Raw genomic sequence first — 21,984 nt, 5'->3', positions numbered from 1 at the left:
AGAGGCCACAAGAGGACTTTGGATTTGTGAGCCACAATGTGGAGTTCATTCTAGTAACTGTATCTAGGTCCTCTGGAAGAGCTTAAAGGTTTTTAATTGCTGAGCCATCTCTCCAGCCCCTATCTATTTTATTTTATTTTATTTTATTTTATTTTATTTTATTTTATTTTATTTTATTTTATTTTATTTTATTTTATTTTATTTTGGATGGTTGGTTTTGTTTTGTTTTTTTTAAGATGGTTTCTTTCTATCTTTTGTAGATCAAGCTGTCCTCAAGAGGTTTTCCTATCTTCCTGCCTCTGCCTCCCTAGTGCTGGGATTAAAGGCTTGTGCCACCACATCTAGTTTATTTGTGTGTGTGTGTGTGTGTCTGTGTGTGTGTGTGTGTGTTTTAACTGCTGAGTTGTGCTGCTTTATTGAGACAGGGTTTCATATAGTCCAGGTTGACTTTGAACTTGTTAGTAGGTGAGGCTAGCCTTGAACTCTTGAAGGGCTTCTCCAGCCCCCACCTCTGAACTGCATCCCATTGTATGTATATAACACACTGTCCACTGACCAGTTGGTTGATGTCTAGATTGTTTTTGTTAGATAAATAATGCTGCTGTATGCCTCTGTAAAGATGTAAAGTTTGTCTTGGATAGCTACTTAGAAACTAGATTTGTCAAATGGTATGTGTATGTGTGTATATGTGTGTGTGTGTGTGTGTGTGTGCGCGCGCGCGTGCGCGCGCCCAGTTGCTCCAGCATTGTGCTTTTGATCTCAGCACTTGGGAGCAGAGGCAGGCAGATCTCTGAGTATGAGGCCACCCTAGTCTACAAAGGGAATTCTATGAGAACCAGGGCTACACAGAAGAACCTTGTCTGGGGGCGATGGCTTTTGTGGGGTGGGGGGTTGTCAAAATCAATTGACCTAAATGTGTGTACTTGCTTACTTTTGGACTGCTTGTTCTGGTCCATGTCCAGTCTGCCTTGATAGCTGTAGCTTTGTAGTGCTGTTGAAGTTAGGTAACTATGAGCTGTTCTGCAATTTAGCTGGCTTTTTTGTCTGTCTGTTTCTATGGTTGGTTTTGCCGTTTGTATTTTCATCTAGATTTTATAACCACCTTAGCAGTTCTATAAAATACCTTTTGGGACATTGATCACAATTGTGTTTAAATCCTCTGTTGACAGTATTGCTTCCTCTGGTTCATCAACATGACTATGTCTTGCTCACTTAAACTCTTTCACTTCTTTCAGTAGTTTTTACATTATTCTTATGAACTTAAAAACTTCCTTATATGAGGAATGTGTGCATGGCATTCATAGCGATCAGAAGACAACTTGGGGGTCATTTTTGCCCTCCACCATGGAGACTCCTGGACGTGTGTCCGCAACGTCTCACCTACTCAGCCAACTTTCTTGCCAACTTCTTGGCATTTTGTTGTTAATAGATTTTTTTTTGCATAATTTCATATTGGAACTAAGTGTTATTAATATACAGAAATACATTTGATTTTAAAGTAATTTTTATTAAGTTAAAATTTAAGTGACATAAATCCATTCTTCATTTATCATATAGGATTGATGTTTCCATGGCCGGGCAGTGGTGGCACACGCCTGTAATCCCAGCACTTGGGAGGCAGAGGCAGGCGGATTTCTGAGTTCAAGGCCAGCCTGGTCTACAGAGTGAGTTCCAGGACAGCCAGCGCTGTGAGAGAAACCCTGTCTTGAAAAAAACCAAATCCAAAAAAAAAAAAAAAAAAGGATTGATGTTTCCAGTAGATCACAGGGTGCAGACTGTCACCAGCCCCTGCTGTTAGACTGTTCCCAGCAACCCAAAAGGGGACCTGAGTCTAGGTTTCAGCCACTTCAGGCCGCTCAACACCACTGCTCTGTTGGAGTTTCCTGCCCTGGCATTTCATAAAAGTGGCTCACATTCTGAATAGTCTTTTATCTGGTTTCTTTCATTAAGCACAGTGTTTTCTGTGCGCATTCTTGTATAGAGTGTATCAGTATTCATTCATGCATGTCATCACCAAATAGTATTGCCTTGTGTAGATACTTTTTGTTTGTACATTCATGGTTGAAAGATTGGGCTGTTGTTACTTTATAGCTAACTATTAGGAGTGATGGTTAGCATATTTTTGACCAAGCTTTTAACTTCTCTAAACATACACACCTAAGAGTGGAATTGCTGAGTCATGGGGTTACTTTCTTTGACCTTTTGAAGACCAGCCAAAGTCTTCACAATGACATCATCATTCACATTCCTCCTAGCAGTATGAGCTGTCCAATTCGCCATGCTCTTGCCAGCATCCATTACCATCATAGCATCCATTACCATCATTTTGGTAGCATCATCCTAAAGACACAAGTGCTGTCTCACATCGACCTCGTCCGTATTGTGCAGCCTTGCTAAATTTAATAATTCTTGTCACATTTTAGTGTTTGCTCCTAGTGTTTAGTGTTAGGGGGTGGAGATCAAAATCTAGACCTTTATGCTTTTAAAATATTTTCTAGAATTTTCTACATACATAGCTATATTATCTGCCAGTAAGGTCAGTTTTTACTTTTCTTTGCAGTCTTTTGCCTTTAATTTCCTTTTGTTGCCTGAAACCCTGGCCAGAAAATTCAATAAATTGGAGAGAGTGGACGTTGTTGTCTTGCTCCTGATCTGACTGGTGAACCTCGTGTTAGTTGTAGGTTTCCCACACACATTCTCAGCCAGAGGAAGTGCCTCTCTTCTAGTTCAGTTTTGCTTATCTGTCTGTCTGTCTTTTCTTTCTTGCAGTAATATAATGTTACATATTTTCAAATATAGTTTTGTTCTTTTTTTAAAAAAATATTTATTTATTTATTATTTGTAAGCTGTATTATATGTACACTGTAGCTGTCTTCAGCCACTCCAGAAGAGGGAGTCAGATCTTGTTATAGATGGTTGTGAGCCACCATGTGGTTGCTGGGATTTGAACTCAGAACCTCTGGAAGATCAGTCAGTGTCTTAACCACTGAGCCATCTCTCCAGCACAGTTTTGTTCTTTTGAAGTTTGTCACTGGGTTTTTTATAAGTGACGCCAGCTTTGTCACTTAGTCATGAATTATTCTTTTCAAATACTGTTACATTTGATTTGCCAAATTTTTATTTAGAGTTTTGTGTTCATGAGGGACATAAAGCACAATTTTCTGGAAATGTCTTTCTAGTTTGAGTGTCAGGATAATGCTAGTTTTCTTTCTCTTTTAGTTTTTCGAGACAGAGTTTCTCTGTGTCCTTTCTTTTTTGCTCTTTCTTTGTTTTATTTTCTGTTTGTTTGTTTCCTGGCTGTCGTGGAACTTGCTTGTAGACCAGGCTGGCCTCAAACTCACAGAGATCCACTTGCCTTGACTTATTCTGCATGCTGGAATTAAAGGTAGCAGTTGACATTTTTCTTTCTTTCTTCTTCTTCTTTTTTTCCCCCAAGACAGGGTTTCTCTGTGTAGCTCTGGCTGTCCTGGAACTCACTCTGTAGGCCATGCTGGACTTGAATCCTCCTGCCTCTGCCTCCCAAGTGCTGGGATTACAGGCGTGCGCCACCACTGCCCGGCAGCAGTTGTCATTTTAATCAAGAAGTATTTCTCTGTTCTCAAGTCTCTAATAACCATTCTCTTCCCTTCATGGTGATCCGAGTCTTCCTTTCAAGGTTGACTAGAGGTTTATACTTTGGGTATTTTTCACTTTTCCTGTGTTGTCTCATATTTTCTGTCCGGTTTTTTTGTTCTGATTTTAGTTGCTTTTTTCTGACTTTGGATTTGCTCTTTCTATTTTCTGTTTGTTTATTTGAAATGTAGCCCAGGCTGTCCTAGAACTTGCTATGTAGACCAACCTGGCCTAGAACTCAGAGATTCTTTTGCCTTCCAAGTGCTGGGATTAAAGGCATGTGCCACTACTATGGCTAGCCTGTTTTCTTAAGATGGGATCTGGGGGCGTCAGTGTTTGGAGACTTTTCATCCTTCTGATAGAGCAGTTTAGTGATGTACCCCCGCCCCCACCCACTCACTGCTTCAGTGTTGTCTAAAAGACTTTTACATACAGACTGTGTTTTTACTTACACCCGTTTCAGAGTGCTTTCTATTTTACTGTGCATGTGTACACATTTATGCATTTGTACCTTCATGTGTTTGCCAGTGTGCATGCATGTGTATTATGCACGTGTGTGGAGGCTGGAGGTCAGCCTTGAGTGCTGTTTCTTCAGGAGGATTTCGCTTGGTTTCTGAGACTGAGAGCTGAGCAGGCTCCTGAGCCTGGGCTCCTCTGTCCACACCTGCCCAGCACTGGAACCCAAGCACATGCCACCACCTCTGGCTTTTTATGTTGTGATTAAACTCAGGCCCTTGTGCCTGTGTGGCAGGCACTGTATCAGCTGAACCATCCATCCCCAGCCCCCGGGCTGCTTCTTTGATACCCTACCTATATGTGTTATTTAGTCCAGATGTCTTGAGATTTTTTTCCAAAGGTTGTTTTTTAGATTCTTGCCTGATTTTAACTAGCAAACATACTTCATGTGATTAGAGTCTTATGAGGTTTATGGAGACTTGTTTTCTTTCCTGGAATGTAATTTATCATTAAATGCTTTGTGTATATTTGGAAAGGTTGTATGCTCTGCTGTTGAGGCAGTGGTGCTAACCTCTTTTAGTCAGTTGGTTTGCTGGTATGTTCAACTCTTCTATCAATTATTGAGATAATCTCTGAATACATTTTCTGAATTTGTCTTTTTTTTTTTTTATTTGCTCTTTTCAGACACACCAGAAGAGGGCATCAGATCCTATTTCAAATGGTTGTGAACTACCATGTGGTTGCTGGAAATTGAACTCAGGACCTCTAGAAGAGCAGTCAGTGCTCTTAACCCCTGAGCTATCTCTCCAGTTCCTCCACCCCCTTTTTTTAGACAGCGTTTCAGTGTGCACCCCTGGCTGGCCTTGAACTCAGAGCTGAGGTTATTAAACATGTGGACTACCATGCTGTACCTCCCAGTTTTTTCCTTATATTTTGGAGCTCTGTGAGAAGGAGTTAGGACTGTTTGCTATCTTGGTGACTTTTCTATTGTGAAATTATTCTTTCTGGTTTTGGATATCCACATTTGAATAATGCAAAGATAATCTTTACACAGTGCATACAAACTTCACTCCAGCAGCTCAGCTAGATACTTGAGGATCCTCCACCAGAGTGCCATCTGCTCGCTCTCTGCTGCCCTCTCCCCGGGACACTGCCTCTTTCAGACTCTAGCTTCATTTTGAACTTCTCATAGGAAGTCCTCTGTTCTCTCTTTGTGTCCCTCTCTTGTTCTTTGCCGAACTCTATGTTTGACCTTTTGCAAAGGTCATTGCAATTGCCTAAAAAGCATTGGTCCTGCTGCTGTAGGCTGAGGAACTGGGGTGAATGAGGCCCCAGCCTCAGCCCTCAGGTGAGGCCTAAGAGCCTGCAAAAGCCTCCCTCTTGTAAACCCAAGGACACAGCCAGCTCCTGACCTTCAGCAGAGGGGAGTTTCCTCAGGGCATCAGCTAAGCACAGGAGCATGGATGCCTGAATTTTGTTTTTTGTTTTTCTACATAGCCCTGGCTATCCTAGAACTCACTGTGTAGACCAAGCCGGCCTTGAAAATCACAGAGATCCAGCTGCCCCTGACTCCTGTCTACTGATACTAGGGGCGTATGCTACCACACCTGATTTTGATTGTTTTTTTAATTAGTTGTTATGAAAACTGTTACTTTCGGGGTTTTTTTTTTTTTTTCTACTTTAATCCAGCCAAGATGGCTAATACAGCCCTTGATATTCCATCTTGGTTGGAATCAAAAGTGTTCCTGCTGTATTTTGAGTTAACAGAATTATGAATTTTTAAAAATAAATACTGTGAAAAGTGGTGTTTGACTCTCAGGAGTTTGTACCTATTTTCCATTGTCTTGTGCTGACTCTGGAAATTGTGATAACTATAGGACAGTTTGGAAGAGAGAATACTTAGGAATGATGTAACAGTGCATTCATTCTCCATTACTAAAATGTAATTTTGGTGTAATGTTTAGGATTCTCAAGGGTAGTTACTAATCTTTACCTATTTTAAAATAGCGTCAGCTAGGTTCAGTGATGCATGCCTATACCAGCTACTTGGAAGGCCAAGGTAGAAGATCACCTAAGCCAGGAGTTCAAGATTGGCCTGGGAAACAGAGCAAGACCCTACATCAAGAAATAAGAATAGACTGTAGTTTTAGAGCAGTTTTAGGTTCCCAGCAAAATCAACAGCAAAGTATAGGCAGCTCTGATGGAGCCCAGTGTAGTGTGTGCAGCCGTCCTCAGTGTGGCTGTCCCTATCAGAGCCAAATAAAGTGAAGTCGGGGTGCTGGTATGGCCGTACCCACATCTCTCAGAGCCTGACATCCACAGTCAGGTTCACTCTGCAGAGTCCTGGCCAACTACTCCAGCTCTCTCACTCGCTGTCTCCACAGCGTCCTTGGAGCCACAGTGATCTGGAGGCTACAGCTCTGACAGGATGGTCACACTGGCTAGTGTGATCAGGGTCCCGTGAGTCTCTGCTCTCTGTGGGTCCATCCTCAGTTTCCATCTCTTTCTCCCATCCTGGCTGTACCCATTCCTAGGAGTCTCCCTCCATTCTCCTTGCCACCTTCTTGTTCTTACACCTTTTGAATCTTAGTGTAACCTCACCTCCTGTGGAAAGAATTTCCTGACCTCTCTTCTTCCTTCCCAGCCACCCCCTGCCTGGTTTATGTCTGTACTTCTGTCTAGATTTGTTTCTCCACCATAAGACCAGAGTTTGTATCCACCCTATTTGTCACTTTGTCCTTGGTACCTGGTCCCATGTCATGCTCAGGTATGTGTGAGAATGCTGGTTAAATGGGTAGGTACACTTAAGAAGTATAAGCCACAGCCCAGTGGCCTGTAGGAATTATCACTTTTCTAGTTAATAGTGTTTCTTTTCAAATAGTGGATTATTTTAGGATTAAAAAGAAGAAAATACCATTTTACTGATATTCTAAACCAGGTGTGTATTGATTACTTGATGTCAACAGCTTCATTTGATTCTTACTGTTGGTGTGTGGAGCACGACCTCTCACTGTTGTTTTATCCCTGGGAAATTAATGTAAGGTCAGATGGCTAAAGAGTTCCAGGTGTGATGGACTCAGACAGATGTTCTGCTCTGACGTCTGCTCTGCAGCCTTTTGCTATGTTTTACTGCCTCCAATTTAATGAGCCCCTCCAACTTAATTTCTTAGAATTAACTGCAAGCCGGGCGGTAGTGGTGCACGCCTGTAATCCTAGCACTCTGGGAGGCAGAGGCAGGCGGATTTCTGAGTTTGAGGCCAGCCTGGTCTACAGAGTGAGTTCCAGGACAGCCAGGGCTACACAGAGAAACCCTGTCTCAAAAAAAAAAAAACAAATCCAAAAAAAAAAAAAAAAAGAATTAACTGCAATGTGAATTTTCTTTTTTTTCTCTTCTCTTCTCTTCTCTTCTCTTCTCTTCTCTTCTCTTCTCTTCTCTTCTCTTGTCTTCTCTTCTCTTCTTTTATGAGACAGGATTTCACTGTGTAGCCCTAGCTGTCCTGTAACTCGCTATGTAGACCAGGCTGGCCTCAAAATCCCAGAAATCCATTCGCCTCTCACCATGCCCAGACATGTGAGAATTTTGCATTTAGGGTTTAGGATGCTTTTATAAAGATTGTTAGGAGTGTTTTGTTAATCATGGTGCTTTAACAATCTTTGCTTTTTTGGCACAACACGTATTGTACATGTTGATACTAAAGGTCAAACATATACTAGAATATGTTTTTATTTATTTTTTTAAAGATAGAGTCTTACTGTGTAGCCCAGGCTGCCCTGGAATGTCCCATATAGCCCAGGCTACCCTCAAACTTGCAATGACTTTCTACCTCTTCCATTCTACTGCTGGGATTATAGATGTGTGCCATTGTGCCCAGGTGTAGAATGAAGTTTTAATTCAGGGAATATGTTACAGTACAGCATCAAAAGGCTTAATTTTAAGATTCGTCAGACTCTGGAAGTAACAGATGATCTGCACCATTCTTAGGGACCATCTTTGCGTATGGACAGACTGGGACAGGCAAGACTTTCACCATGGAAGGTGTTCGCGCAGTACCGGGGCTCAGAGGGGTCATCCCTAACTCATTTGCTCACATATTTGGTCACATCGCAAAAGCAGAGGGCGACACAAGGTGAGAGTGCTTCTATTTTTTAATATTGAAAGGCTCCGACTGGAAAGACCTAGAAGCTTGGAAATTATAACCACATTTTATACATTGAATGTTCCACTATTGTCCTTACAGGTTTTTGGTTCGAGTGTCATATTTGGAGATATATAATGAAGAAGTTCGAGACCTTTTGGGTAAAGATCAGACACAGAGGTTGGAGGTAAGGATAGAATTAGAGTTAAAATAAAAATCAGAATAGAGTGCCTGCCAAATTAAGGCTCTTTTTCTATGAAAGGTGCTTTTAAAACCACAGTGTATGTCACCAAAGCGTGGCTGCAGGGTCAGGTGAGAACTTTGATAGATGCTCTGTTCCTTCACTGACTTGTCCCCAAATACATTCCAAAGTGCTCAGCAGGTAGCTGGGGCTTGCCACTGAGCCAGACCTGAGAGTGAGCCTGAGAGCACTCGGTGGAAGGAGAGAACCGTGAACTTACACAGTCTGTATTTTCTCCATGGCTCCATCACAAAGAATTTTGTGTGCAGGATTCCCTTGTATGTTCTTCTGCCTTATCACCTCCGTGAGTGCAGGCGTGGCTCATAACTATACCCTGCCTAGTACCTTCCCGTGTGTAACAGGGAACACTCTTGAGTAACTGGGACACATACTGTTATTAACTAAAGTCTTAGGCATGACTTTTTTGTATTTTAGGTTAAAGAAAGGCCTGACGTGGGGGTGTATATCAAAGATTTATCAGCATATGTAGTCAACAACGCTGACGACATGGATAGAATCATGACGCTAGGCCACAAAAACCGTAAGTGTGCTGTGTTACCATGATGGGGTGCCCGTGTGAGCGCTGGTCAAAAAGCAGATACGGTGGCTTTTGCCCCAAAGAGGCTAACGTTTTAATCTTTTATTAGTAGTTGTTGGTTTTGTTTTGTTTTGTTTTGTTTTTTTGAGACACAGCCTCACGCATAGCCCTGGCTGGCCTGGAACTTGCGATGTAGATGAAGCATGTTCACAGAGATGCACCTGCTTCTGCCTCCTGAGAGCTAGGACTCAGATCTTAGTGCTATGAGAAGTTCCCGTGCTGTTGGCGTCTTCTGATGTTAATGGATGTAGATCCACCTCATGTTTTCAGTAGCTGTTTAGTAACCTAGCTCTCCCACCTTGTACCGGGTCTTTCTGATACTCACTGTTTCAAACAGTGTTGACACTGATTCTCCCTACGACACCTGATGTGTGTGCAAGTCACTCTGTAGTTTGGAATCCCAAACATAATTCTCTAAGGAGGGTTGAGTCATTAACAGGTTTTGTTGTTGTTGTTGTTGTTGTTAACGTGGGGTTGTGTGTGTGTGTGTGTGTGTATGTGTGTGTGTGCTGTAATCTTTTCTTTTTTCCAAGAGAGAAGGTCTTGCTATGTTGCTGTGGTGGCCTGGGTCACCTAAGTTGACATACCCTCCTGCCTTAGCCTCCTAAGTAGACACTACTATGTTCAGTTTCATAGATAATTACAATCTTTAGATTTTTTTTGGAGTGAAGTACAGAGCTTTATGCTGTGATTATGTTATAATATTAGCACATTATAGATTCTTTGGTTATAGTGTGAATTATAAAATAATTATACAATGGCCAAACACAACCTGTAGTTAATAGTTAGACATAGTCAGTGGCTTTGACCATGAGGAAACATTTTAAACGTTCTGGGTATTTAATTAAGCTACTCTCTGGGCTGAGGATCGTTGGCTTGGTCCGGTGCTTACTTTGCAGCACAAAGCCCTTGTTCGACCCTAGCACTGCATATAAGAGGCACGGTAGAGATAGGAGACCCAAGTTTAAGGATTCCTTGGGCTACAGCACACCCTGTCTAAACAAACAAAATAAACGTCAAGGCACTGTGTTACATTTTTAAGGGTGTCTTTCCTTGTGAAAGGTTCTGTTGGAGCGACTAACATGAATGAGCACAGCTCCCGGTCCCACGCCATCTTTACTATCACTATCGAGTGCAGCGAGAAAGGCGTGGACGGGAACATGCACGTCAGGATGGGGAAGCTGCACCTGGTGGACCTTGCCGTAAGTACCAGGTGCTGCTCAGTTCTCCTCTGGGGTCCACTCAGAGGTGTGGTTACATGAAATTCCAGAGTGCTTATTATTATGGGATATCTGAAAGTGTTATTATGTCACCCAACCACCAGCATCTGTCACCTCCGGCCAGGCTTCTTTTCTGTCCTTACTCACTTCTTCCCTCTTTTATTTTGAAGTGAATTTCAGATGTCAGATGAGATACTTTAAATTACTTCAAAAAAAAAAAAAGACTAGGAAAAGCACAATCTTGATTTTAAAAAAATTAGCCCATTTTTGTCTGTTTATTGCTAGGGGTCAGAAAGACAAGCAAAAACTGGAGCCACAGGACAGCGCCTCAAGGAAGCTACCAAAATCAACCTTTCATTGTCCACCCTGGGCAACGTCATTTCTGCCTTGGTGGATGGCAAAAGCACTCATGTGCCCTATCGGAACTCTAAACTGACCCGTCTCCTGCAGGATTCCTTAGGAGGGAACTCAAAAACCATGATGGTGAGTAAGATGGCAGTCACGGCAGTTAGTACTCAGAAGGCAGAATTAAGATTCTGATTAATGCCCCTAATTGATGTGAGTAGCGCTTTACAGATCATTCCCTCTTCTTTGTGTAATGCACTATGTAATTGCCCATGCTTGTATCATTCCATACCTATATGATTGATACCAATTTAAAGAAGGCTAAATTGCATGCGTGCTTCGAGTATGTTTTGGTAATGGTGGTGTTAGAAGTATAGAATGATTTATATTTCTAATTCAACAGTGTGCAAATATTGGGCCAGCAGATTATAATTATGATGAAACCATCAGTACCTTGCGGTATGCCAACCGCGCCAAGAACATTAAAAACAAAGCTAGAATTAATGAAGACCCAAAGGATGCTCTGCTTCGCCAGTTTCAGAAAGAAATAGAAGAGCTGAAGAAGAAGCTGGAGGAAGGTAACATCTCCCAAAGATAACTGTCAGCTGAGGCATGCTGGGACTGCAGCGTTTGCTTCCTGTCAGGCAGTAGCCTCTAACACTGAGATTTAAAGTCTCTGTGTGTGTGCCTGTGTGTTGGACACGTCTGAGAGAGTGCATTTGGGTCAGAGGACACCTGTGGGAGCTGACTTTCCTGGCACTCTGATTCTAGGTCTCACATTCTGTCAGGCTTGCATGGGAAATATCCTACCTGCTGACCCATTTGTTGGCCCCTAACATTGGTATTTAAAAGTACTATTCTGGGGAATTTGTGTCTGCTAAGAAAATATTTTCTAGGATGACGTCCCAAGTGATGGAGGTGAGGAGCTTGCGGGTATCAGCTCCCTGTGCAGCAGGCAAGGGGCCTATAGCCCCAGTCTTTAGGGGCCAACCTGAATGTGTCTGGGGAAAAGCCAGATGCTGAGAAAAAGCAGGAGACCTACTTGCAGATAATGGAAGTGGCCATCTGTAAATGGCCACTAGGTGGCATTTACAGCTAGTTTGTTTCTGAGATACTTACTCCACAGTTAGTGCTGAGCACATGGCCTTTATTTTGATGATTCATTTATTTTTCACATCTTTATAGATAAAATATACATGATACAAGTTGATATTTGACTCTGCTAGGCACTGCACATAAGGACCACAATTGTGCACTGTTTGTGCTTCTGAGTTTGGCTATTCACAGTGTCAGGCCTTCAGGGCTCTTCTGTGCTGGGCCTTGTTAGGATTTCTTTCTACTTAGATTACTAGGATTCCATCCTTCTTCAACACTGTTTGTGTATCCATTCCTCCATTTGGGTGAAGCTCGCTGCACCTCTTAGTTCGTGTGAATGGTGTGACTGGGCACATTCGATACATACTTCAAGCACTTGTACAGATGGTGCTGGGCATGTATGTACTTAGAGACAGTCCTGTCGACAGTTGTACTGTTTGGAATGGATTTTGCTTTATGTGTCCTTCTGACCCTGCACTCTTGTTTTTATGATCTATTTAATAGAATGATCATAAACAATAAAATGTAGGAAAAAGCATTAAAATAATAATTTTATAAATTTATTTTAAAATTATTTGAGGCTTGTGGAAGTTCAGATAGTATAGAGAGTTTCCATTTGCCCATGTATTGCATTATTCACACCAGCATCTTGTTACTGAGCCCAGAAAATGCTGATTCAGAACCATGCACCAACCTGCAGACTATCCAGACTATGCCAGTTTTCCTCCTAGTGAGTCCCTGTGTGAATTGACAGTGTATGACTATTCTCTTGATTTTTTTTTTTTTGATACAGTCTCACTCAGCACGGGCTAGCCTCAATCCCCTGGCACTCTTTCTCACAGCTTTCAAAGACTTGTGACTTTAAAAACATTAATGTCAGGATTGGAGAGATGGCTCAGTGGCTAAGAGCACTGGCTACTCTTCTCCAGGATCTGTTTTCTGTTTCTAGCACCCACACAGTGGCTTACAGCCATCTGTAAACACCCATAGACATAAAATTCAAAACAAAGGTAGAAATCTTAAGCAGAAAACAGGACAAAATGCTACTCAAAATGATCACAATTTTCTTTTTTTTATTTTTTTTAAATATTTTTTTAAAGTTTATTTTATGTGTATGAGAACATTGTTGCTGTCTTCAGACACACCAGAAGAGGGCATCAGATCCCATTACAGATGGTTGTGAGCCACCATATGGTTTCTGGGAATTGAACTCAGGACCTCTGGAAGAACAGTCAGTGTTCTTAACCACTGAGCCGTCTCTCCAGCTTTCCTGGTCACAGTTTTAAAAAGCAAATGCTTTCCTGGTCACAGTTTTAAAAAGCAAATGCTAGTACATGATAGCAAATGCTAGTACACGATCCTTGTGTGTGGTTAAAGCTGTACTTATAGTGGATCAGATTTTAACTTTTCTTTCAGGACTGTAAAAATCAATTTTTTAGCTAGGCATGAAGGTACACACACCTTTAATCCCAGCACTGAGGAGACAGATGCAGGCAGAATGCTGTGAGTCCCAGGCCTGTCAGCTCATACTGAGATCCTGTCTCAAAATGTTTCTTATAATAAAGTAAAATAAAGTTTCTGTGTACATAGTGTGTGTGGTTGCATGTGACTTAGGCATGTGCGCAGGCTTAGAGACAAGAGGACAGTGCAGGGGGGACCAGGGGAAGACAGGACCTCTCACTGGCGGGGAATTCACAAGTCAGCTAGGCCAGCTTGTGAGCAAACTCCAGGATCTACAGTCTCGCCCTGCCCTGCCCTGCCTCTGCGTTTTCACATCAGATACACTGTCCAGAACATTGCAATGGGTTTTCAGTTTGTATTTAGTACAACAAACATTTAATTAAGAAAACAGATATAGGCACTTCCTAAATAGGCAATAATGACTCGGTAACAGACTAAAAGTCATTGTTAAATTTCTGTCCAAGGGGAAGAAGTGTCAGGCTCTGACATCAGTGGATCAGAGGAGGATGAGGAGGAGGGTGAACTTGGAGAAGATGGAGAGAAAAGGAAGAAGAGAAGGGGTAAGTCCCACTCATGCTCTAACTAATCGGAACTGGCTAGAGCTGCTTGCTCCCTGATGGTGCAGTGCCCACTTTTTATTTGTCGTTTTTAATTAAGGTAGTGGTTCCAGCCGAGAGAGTGCATGCTACATGCGGTTAACCTTGTAAAGTTCTTGTTTATCTTGCTGACCTAGGATGTCATATCATCACTTGTAAAATTTTAAGTCATAAAACTCTGTGATGGTAGACACACCGTCAGGCAATTTTACATCTTTGTTAATTACCTATCTGCTTTTGAGATTAGACAGTGTGGGCTTTTTTTTCCAAGTCATGATTTTAGTTGTTAAAAGCCATGTGCCGGAGCTAAATTTGAATGCAGATTACAGGTTTTTCATTGAATCCTTTCTTTGTGAGCTGTGTGTCATTCTCACCCTTTGAACCTGTGGTGCCGAGCGAGGCTGCAGGCGGCACACAGCAAAGGATGTCCCTGCCTCATTTCAGACTCAGACCTCTCCTCGGCTACTGCAGGCTGCTGCACATTCTTAGGTAGTTAACTGGTCTTGTTGAAAACCCCCTCACTGCCTGACGGGGAACCCCAGTCACAGCTGAGGATTCTGTACAATCAAAGCACAGAGAAGCACCATGTCAGGGCAGACATTGGCAGACTACAGCATGCTGGGCAGAGACGAGTGGAACCTGCTTTGGTAAATAAAGCGTCTCAAAGCAGCCACGCTCCCTGGTTTATTTGTGGTCTCTGGCTCTTTCACAGTAAATAAAGCACGTGGCCTGGCTGCTTGCTGGTCCTTTTGCAAAAACTCAGCTGTTCCTGACTTTTAAAGCTAGTTTGTTTTCTGCCCTGAAAGCAGATAGTAGACTTACTAAAAGTAAATTTTATGTAGAAAAAAAAGCCACTGTTTAATATGTAAAGGTCTTTTAAAGTGACATATGCTGAGAAGCGTCACAGTTCTTGGTGAGCCTTGTCAGTTGTACTCTGAAGCCTTAAACGTAAGTAAGTAAAGACTGATAGCTTCATGTCTTGAGGGGAGGTGGGGAGTTGGAGACAGCGTTGTCTGTGATGAAGAACAGCTTATTTTTATAACGTGAATTGAGTGACTTTACGGTTTAAAGCTGTTTCTCTTTCTTAGCAGCTTAAATAGACTTGACTGTCACTGAGTGACATTTTTGTCATTTGAGCCCTCTGAATAATTATGCTTTAGATGAGAAGTGGGGTTTGCCACTGCTGCAGATCTTTAAAGAAATGCATGGCTTTGTGGCAAGAGTTCCGTGGTGGGACTTCCTAGTTTCAAGCGGGAGTGAGTCGTGCTGGAGTGCAGAGAAAGCTTCAGTGTCCCTGAGTTCCTCCTGCAGGACTCAGGTCTGCTCTGTGTACTTGTTCACTCTTGTTCCTCTCTCTGGTTGCCGTGGGCGCGTCTCTTTGTCTTGCAGGCAGTAGCAGCAGCAGTAGCTCAGACTCCACATGTTCTGTCATAGAGAAGCCCCGGGATGAGTTCTTGCCTCGTGAGTGGCGGTCCTCACCTTCTCTCACAGAGCTCTGGCCTCTCCATCACTCATGGGCTTCATTGGGAGATGCTGCCCCACTCCCTGTCATGACTGGTCCGTGTTGGGTCCCAGTAGAACAAGCATGTGATCCCTCCCCTGCTATGGCTTCAGTTAACTGTGAAACATAGGCCAGAGCCTATGTTTGAGACAGTGCGAAAGAGAGTCATGCTTTTGCCGCTGAGATGATGTGAAGAGAGCGAGTGAGCTGTGTGAAAGGGTCAGGCTCAGGGTTCTTTTTATGCCTCATTATACATTTTCAATTCTGGTCAGTGTGAGAGACACGAACAACAAATCTTGACTCTCTACGAGCACAAATTAAAATGTGTTGGTGCAGCAGCACCCATTGTAACAAGCCATACACATTCCAAGTAGAGATGTGTGAAGCCTGAGGCGGACACGGAAGACCGAGTAGTGTTTCATCCCAGCTGGATGCTTCCCCCTCTACATTACCAGGTCGATTTTACGACTCTGTGAGATATGGTGAGAAAACTCAGTCACACAGAGTTCCTAAACTCTGTCTAGACTTACTTCAGACTTAGATTTCTTTGTAAACCATTAAGTTGAAAAGCGTTATTTAATTTTGTCTATTTCTACTTTCAGAAGAAAATGGAAGCCATGCTTGCTCCTCTAGCTCGCTCGCTTGCTCGCTCGCAGCTTGCTGTCTCTTAGAGCATTATCTGTACCCTTCCCTTCTCCAGAGTAATGGCAGAAACCATTGCTTTTAGCTTTACTAGGGACTGTCTCAGAATCTCAAGACACTGTGTCTGTGACACTGTCGAAGTAAGTTACCAGAACAGCTGACCTCACTGGGTAACGCATAAAACACACGGCATTGTCCAGACACCACGTCAAGCACAGTTCTGTATATAAACTGTGAAGTGAGAGAAAAGTACCTGAGCAGGATGCATTGTTCTCTAATTTTCTGTTCTAAAACAGCATTCTTAGAGAGTAGTTATATGAAAGGAGGTTGTGAAACGATTGTACCTTATTCAATTCAAGATCTTTGTTTTCCAATTCAAGAAGCTTCAATTGTTGTTTGCATACTTAACATTTACTTCCTGTTGTAACCTGGGTGTGTTGGGGAGCGGAGAGATGGTTGTCCCAGCATGTGGGTGCTGTGTGTAACTTGTCTGTATGTCCCCTCCCATTAAAAAGTACAAATGGCCGTTCAATGTCCTTTGCTTGAATCATCAGTTATCATTTACTTCTCTAGTCATTATTTAATTACCCAGAGCAGTCTACCTATAGGCTGAATGTGAGTTTGCTACTCTACAGGTGCACTTCATTTTACGGGTTAAAGCAGCTTGCAAATCAATTTGCAAAACAAAATATTATGAACTGACTGGTTTTAAAATTCATTAAACCTTTTGCTAGTCACATGATCAGTACAAACTACTGTAAATTAGTTTATCTATTTCATTGCCTGGTAGATTTTCTTTAAATGGGGGACACCTGTAATGGGTTTTTATATATAAAAAAAAAAAAACATTGAATTGGGAAATTTTGGATACGGACAATGAGAGCTTTGTTACTTTTAATTTACTAATTTTAAAAATTGACTTCATTTGCCCTTCTAGATATTTTCAGGTCTTAGCAGGTTCCCAATTCCATGTCTGTAACCCATCAGCATAAGCACATGCTCTGAGCTGTACCGCCTGCAGGGGGCACTGTGGGCACCTGATATTGCGCGGGACCCACCTGGTGAACAGAGTCTAGCATCCATGGTTGTATGGAACGTGCTTTCCTTTTCTGTCGGCTCTATTTCAGTTTTATTATTTGATTCATGTCTGTGCTCATGCTAAATGAATGCTGTTACACGTGCTCAACAAAGGAAATAATGTTTTCCTTTCTTCCCTCCTCGGCTCTGTGCACATGCTCCCTGTCTGCGACTCGCTTACCGCTTCTTTGCAAGACCAAGCAGGTTGGTGTGATTGGCTGGCACTTCACCTGGTGCACTTACTCATTTTCTCAAGACCTTTGATTTAAGTACTTGACTTTTTTTATTTTAATAATTTTTACAAGGTAAGTATCTTTCTTTTTAAAACAATTCCATTTTAGCTATTTTAAAAATCTTCCCCATAATTTCTTAAAGATCTATTAAGTCAGATTTTGGAATACACTTGTACCTGACATGACATCCAGGCATCTTCCCCCTTTTTTGAAGGTCAAGAGTCAGTTCTTGTCGCCTCCACTATGGGTGCTTGTAACACATATGACATTAGTCCAGTTGTCGCTTCCTGCAGCTCCACCCCTGCCCACCCCACCAGGTCACCTTCACTTCGGTGGCACCTGGCAGACCGGGCACTGGAAGGATCACTACTTCTCTTTGACTTAGCTAAATACTTTCTATACTATCAACGTGCCTTTTTAGATTTATTTACTTAACCTTTTTGTGCTAAATTTTGTCAGTGAGAGCTAGAAAAAGTTTCAGAGGTTAGGTTTTTTTCAAACCCTCCTGAGCTTTTGTGGCTGCTGTTTTGTTTTGTTTCTTTATTGATTTGGTTAGTGGAACTGTGTATCCTGGGTCCCCGGAATGAACCCAGGACTTTGCACACGGTGGCCAAGCACTGAGCTACACCCCATCTCCTTTACAAATCTCTTCAGAAGTATATTAGGCTGTTACGCCACTGGGGGCCAAAGTACTCATTGAGGGCACAGAGGCCCTCACAGTGTCCCCCAGTGGAACGCTGCCCGCTGGAGGCTACGGCTTAGGCGAGCACAGGATAAAAATTCATTCCTTAAAGAGCTGTGTAAAAGTTACTCTTAGTCACCAAATTTTTACACAGTCACATTTAGCTTAAAGCGTTATTTGAAAAAAATAATGTGACTTGTCACAGTGGTCCTGCCTAGAGCCACGTGGGACTTGAACATGTGGACCTTTGAACTGAACCTAGTGTGTGCGTAATGTCTTCCTGAGACCCTCCTGAGCGTGGCGAGATACTCGCATCCAAAGCATGAGTTTGAAGGAATCACTTTGTAAGGCGATCAATCCCTCAGCAACAGAAAGCACTTAATCAGCCCTGTTCTGTATTCCTGCCTCTGATGGGTTTTTGGAGCTGTTTATAACTGTTAGCAAAACAAAACACTATGAGTCCAAAATTTCACCCACACAATTGCTCTGCACATCTCATCTCCGCTGTTAGCACCCATGCCTGCCCCACACGCTATTTTTGTTTTAACATATTTACTACTTTTCTCTAAATGCTTGTAACCCTGAGGTGGAAGTTACATGTTTTAATATGTATGTACTTCCTGTAAACCTGAGCCTAGATTTTTCTTCTCAAATTTTTAATAAGCTATTGCTGATAGAAAGTCTTTTCACAGAGTTCACTGGGAATAGGAATTAAATTGTTTGTGAAAACTGTTCTGTACAGCGTAATTCTGAAGGGTCAGGGTGGATGGCCCAGGCCCCCTCCGGCACGGGGTGCAGTGAATCACACCACACCAGCCACCTGGGTCACAGCTCTAAGCTCCTCTTTGGTTTTGTGCTTAGATTTTGCTTTAGACTTTAGTTCTGAGGAGGAAGGATGCTGTTAAACTCCAGAAGTTCTAATGTGATTTCGTCTTAAGAGTTGCCCTGCCTTTCATGGCCCCTGCAGGAGTCCACTCAGATCTGCACTCCCCTAGTGATTGCTTTTCAGTTCCCTTTCCTCTTAGCAGGAGGGGCTGGATTTGGGGTAGAGGCATTACTTTATAATCCTCTGTCCTTGTCCCTTGGGAAGGACGTTGAGACTTACAAGCTTTCAGGAGAGCCTCAGGCCTGACAGTTCTGTGAAATGCTTGTTGTTCTGAGGGACACATTTCTAAGAACTTGTGTCAGCCACAGATGAACTGTCGTTGGCTCAGTTTCAGAACCATTTGAAGGCAGTATTTGTTTAAACATTGGTTATCTTTCTCACATAGCTTCATGATTTTGAGGTTCACTGGTGAACTTCATGTGAGCAGCTGCATTTACCTGCACACGTTTGTGTGAGCAGGCTGCATTTACCTGCACACGTTTGTGTGAGCAAGCTGCATTTACCTGCACACGTTTAGTACTGTGCTGTCAGCTGGAAGCTGCTTCTCAGCCTTATGAGCTCGTAGTGCTTCTGCTGACTTCATCCTTGGCATGTTTGATCTGAGTTAGGGACTTTGAGGATATAGTTTGACATAGTAATTTACTTTTGTGGCTCATTTGTGATTTACCAGGGTAGCTTACCAGTGTGACATGTCTGCCTTAAATAAGTAGCTTACAGATTGAGCATGACAGTGACTGAAGAATCGTTTTCCTTTTTAGCTTCTGTGTGCTATTGGGGGGCCCACGGGCTTTACTTTTTATTTGGCTTTCCTGTTAATTTTCTTTCCCTATTTTCTGCTCATCTAGTTTGTTCCTCTTCATTTTCTCCTTTACATATCACTACACAGTTGGGCAACAGTTTCAATTTATTAATGAATTAAAAAGTTCTAGGAACTACTAAGTAGGAGCAGAAGTTTACTATTCTCTGTTGATGACTGAGAATAGCCATGGCTGTACTGAGCTGATGCTTATGTCTGATGCACTGACTGCTCTTAGTGACTGCTGCAATTACATGACTCAAATAGGTAAAAAGAAAGTTTCCCCAGATAAGATGGTGGAAATGCAAGCGAAAATTGATGAGGAGAGAAAAGCACTGGAAACCAAACTTGACATGGAAGAAGAAGAAAGAAACAAGGCTAGAGCTGAACTAGAGAGACGGGAGAAGGACCTTCTGAAAGCCCAGTGAGTGTGCGGGAGGTGTGGGGGGGGGCAGTGGGCTCATGATGGGAGGACCTTCTGAAAGCCCAGTGAGTGTGCGGGCGGGGCAGTGGGCTCAGGACTGTGGGATTCACAGGATTGTGGATCAGGAAAACCGACCAATTAAAAAACAACCAAAAGCTTGATTTTCATCTCCAGCGTAGCTGTTTTGGGGTGGATGGTGGGTCCACTGAGTATGATATATTTCTAAGACTTGGATCTTTCTGATCATTTATTCTCTGTGAAGGAGAAAATATTGGCCAATGCAAAATATACCTTAGGCGATGAGTTAATGCCATGTAGTGGTGTGGTTTGGAGAGATATCACATGACTGAATTTCTCTAAGCATGCCCCTTCAGTCCCACTTTCATTGGGGCAGTGAGATTAGAACAGCAGATGACCAGGCTTTAGGGTGTTCTTTTAATTATAGACAAGAGCATCAGTCATTGCTGGAAAAACTGTCTGCTTTGGAGAAGAAGGTAATTGTCGGCGGTGTGGACTTGTTGGCCAAAGCTGAGGAGCAAGAGAAACTTCTTGAGGAGTCCAATATGGAGCTGGAGGAGCGGAGAATAAGAGCAGAGCAACTTCGGAAAGAACTGGAGGAAAAAGAGGTGCCGCCATGTTGAGTGTGGTGTGTGTGGCACTCCCCACAGTTAAATGTTGAGTGTGGTGTGTGTGGCCTGCTCCCCACAGTTAAATGCTTGCTTGTATATGTCGAAAGGGGAGTGGGGAGCAGATCGTGGATCTTTTCAAAGACAAGTTGCCAAGATCATTTGTTACATTGAGTTTGTGACTTAAGGAAATTATTCTGAAGTTAGCCTGTTTTTATCATAGCAAGAACGCTTGGACATTGAGGAAAAATACACCAGTCTGCAAGAGGAGGCCCAAGGAAAGACCAAGAAGTTAAAGAAAGTCTGGACCATGCTGATGGCTGCCAAGTCAGAGGTTGGTGTCTTAAAATTTGCCCATAATGTTGTTAGAGTCTTAGTGTGTACCTGCAGTTTTGTTTGGTTTTCATTGTTTCTTTTTTTAAAATTTTATTTATATATTTTAGTTATATGAGTACACTGTAGCTGTCTTCAGACACACCAGAAGAGGGCATCAGATCCTATTGCAGATGGTTGTGAGCCACCATGTGGTTGCTGGGAATTGAACTCAGGACCTCTGGAAGAGTAGTCAGTGCTCTTAACCACTGAGCCATCTCTCTAGCAGGTTTTTTTTTTTTTTTTTTTTTGGTTTTTCAAGACAGGGTTTCTCTGTATAGCCCTGGCTGTCCTGGAACTCACTCTGTAGACCAGGCTGGCCTCAAACTCAGAAATTTGCCTGCCTCTGCCTCCCTAGTGCTGGGATTAAAGGCGTGTGCCACCACTGCCCGGCTGTTGTTTTTTTGAGGCAGAGTTTTTTTGTGTGTGTGTGGCCTTGGCCATTCTGGAACTTATTCTGTAGTCCAAGCTGATCTTGAACTCAGAGATTCCTCTGCCTCTGCTGGGACTAAAGGCCTGTGACACCCCACCCTGGCTCTGTGTGCTTACAGTTTTTTATTTATTTACATTTTATTAGAGATATTCTTTATTTACATTTCAAATGATTTCCCCTTTCCTGATTCCCCCATCCCCCAGTGCTTATAGTTTTAGAGCACTAAAAACACTTGTTTTACATTTTACTTCTTAAGCTCCCCTGCATCCCCCTCCTCCCAGCTGTAAGTGATTTGAGATAGCCAGCAATGGTATCAGTCTATCTGGACCTCATAGACTAGCGTCGTGGGCTAGGTGCAGTGTGTTTCATGTCTTGTTTATTTTGCACTGTATTGGGTTCTCTGGTAGATGGCTGATCTTCAGCAAGAGCATCAGAGGGAAATCGAAGGCCTCCTGGAGAACATCCGGCAGCTCAGCCGTGAGCTCCGGCTTCAGATGCTCATCATCGACAATTTCATACCTCAGGATTACCAGGTGACGGGGACTCTGGTCC

The 21,984-nt window shown here is 42.7% G+C and overlaps 1 protein-coding gene across 3 annotated transcripts in view; it reads left to right on the top strand.

Annotated features, from left to right (window-relative positions):
• Kif3a (kinesin family member 3A) overlaps positions 1-21,984 on the top strand; it is a 315,458-nt gene that overhangs the window by 3,928 nt on the left and 289,546 nt on the right. For 2 of the 3 annotated variants that reach the window (XR_007979928.1, XM_052197284.1), the window contains exons 3-13: positions 8,051-8,195; positions 8,307-8,391; positions 8,881-8,986; positions 10,106-10,245; positions 10,549-10,746; positions 11,012-11,186; positions 13,629-13,724; positions 19,845-20,001; positions 20,447-20,627; positions 20,851-20,961; positions 21,840-21,965. Coding sequence is in view for 2 of the 3 variants with exons in the window: in XM_052197284.1 (XP_052053244.1) it covers positions 8,051-8,195; positions 8,307-8,391; positions 8,881-8,986; positions 10,106-10,245; positions 10,549-10,746; positions 11,012-11,186; positions 13,629-13,724; positions 19,845-20,001; positions 20,447-20,627; positions 20,851-20,961; positions 21,840-21,965 (1,520 nt within the window). In the remaining variant the exon portion in view is untranslated. Of the gene's footprint in view, positions 1-8,050; positions 8,196-8,306; positions 8,392-8,880; positions 8,987-10,105; positions 10,246-10,548; positions 10,747-11,011; positions 11,187-13,628; positions 13,725-15,149; positions 15,222-17,175; positions 17,185-19,844; positions 20,002-20,446; positions 20,628-20,850; positions 20,962-21,839; positions 21,966-21,984 lie in introns of all 3 variants that reach the window. The other variant, XM_052197285.1, reaches the window with a different exon arrangement.

The sequence above is a fragment of the Apodemus sylvaticus genome, chromosome 10 (assembly GCF_947179515.1).
Source record: "Apodemus sylvaticus chromosome 10, mApoSyl1.1, whole genome shotgun sequence".
In the NCBI taxonomy this organism is placed as follows: domain Eukaryota; kingdom Metazoa; phylum Chordata; class Mammalia; order Rodentia; family Muridae; genus Apodemus; species Apodemus sylvaticus.
This window is presented reverse-complemented; position numbering and strand designations above follow the sequence as displayed.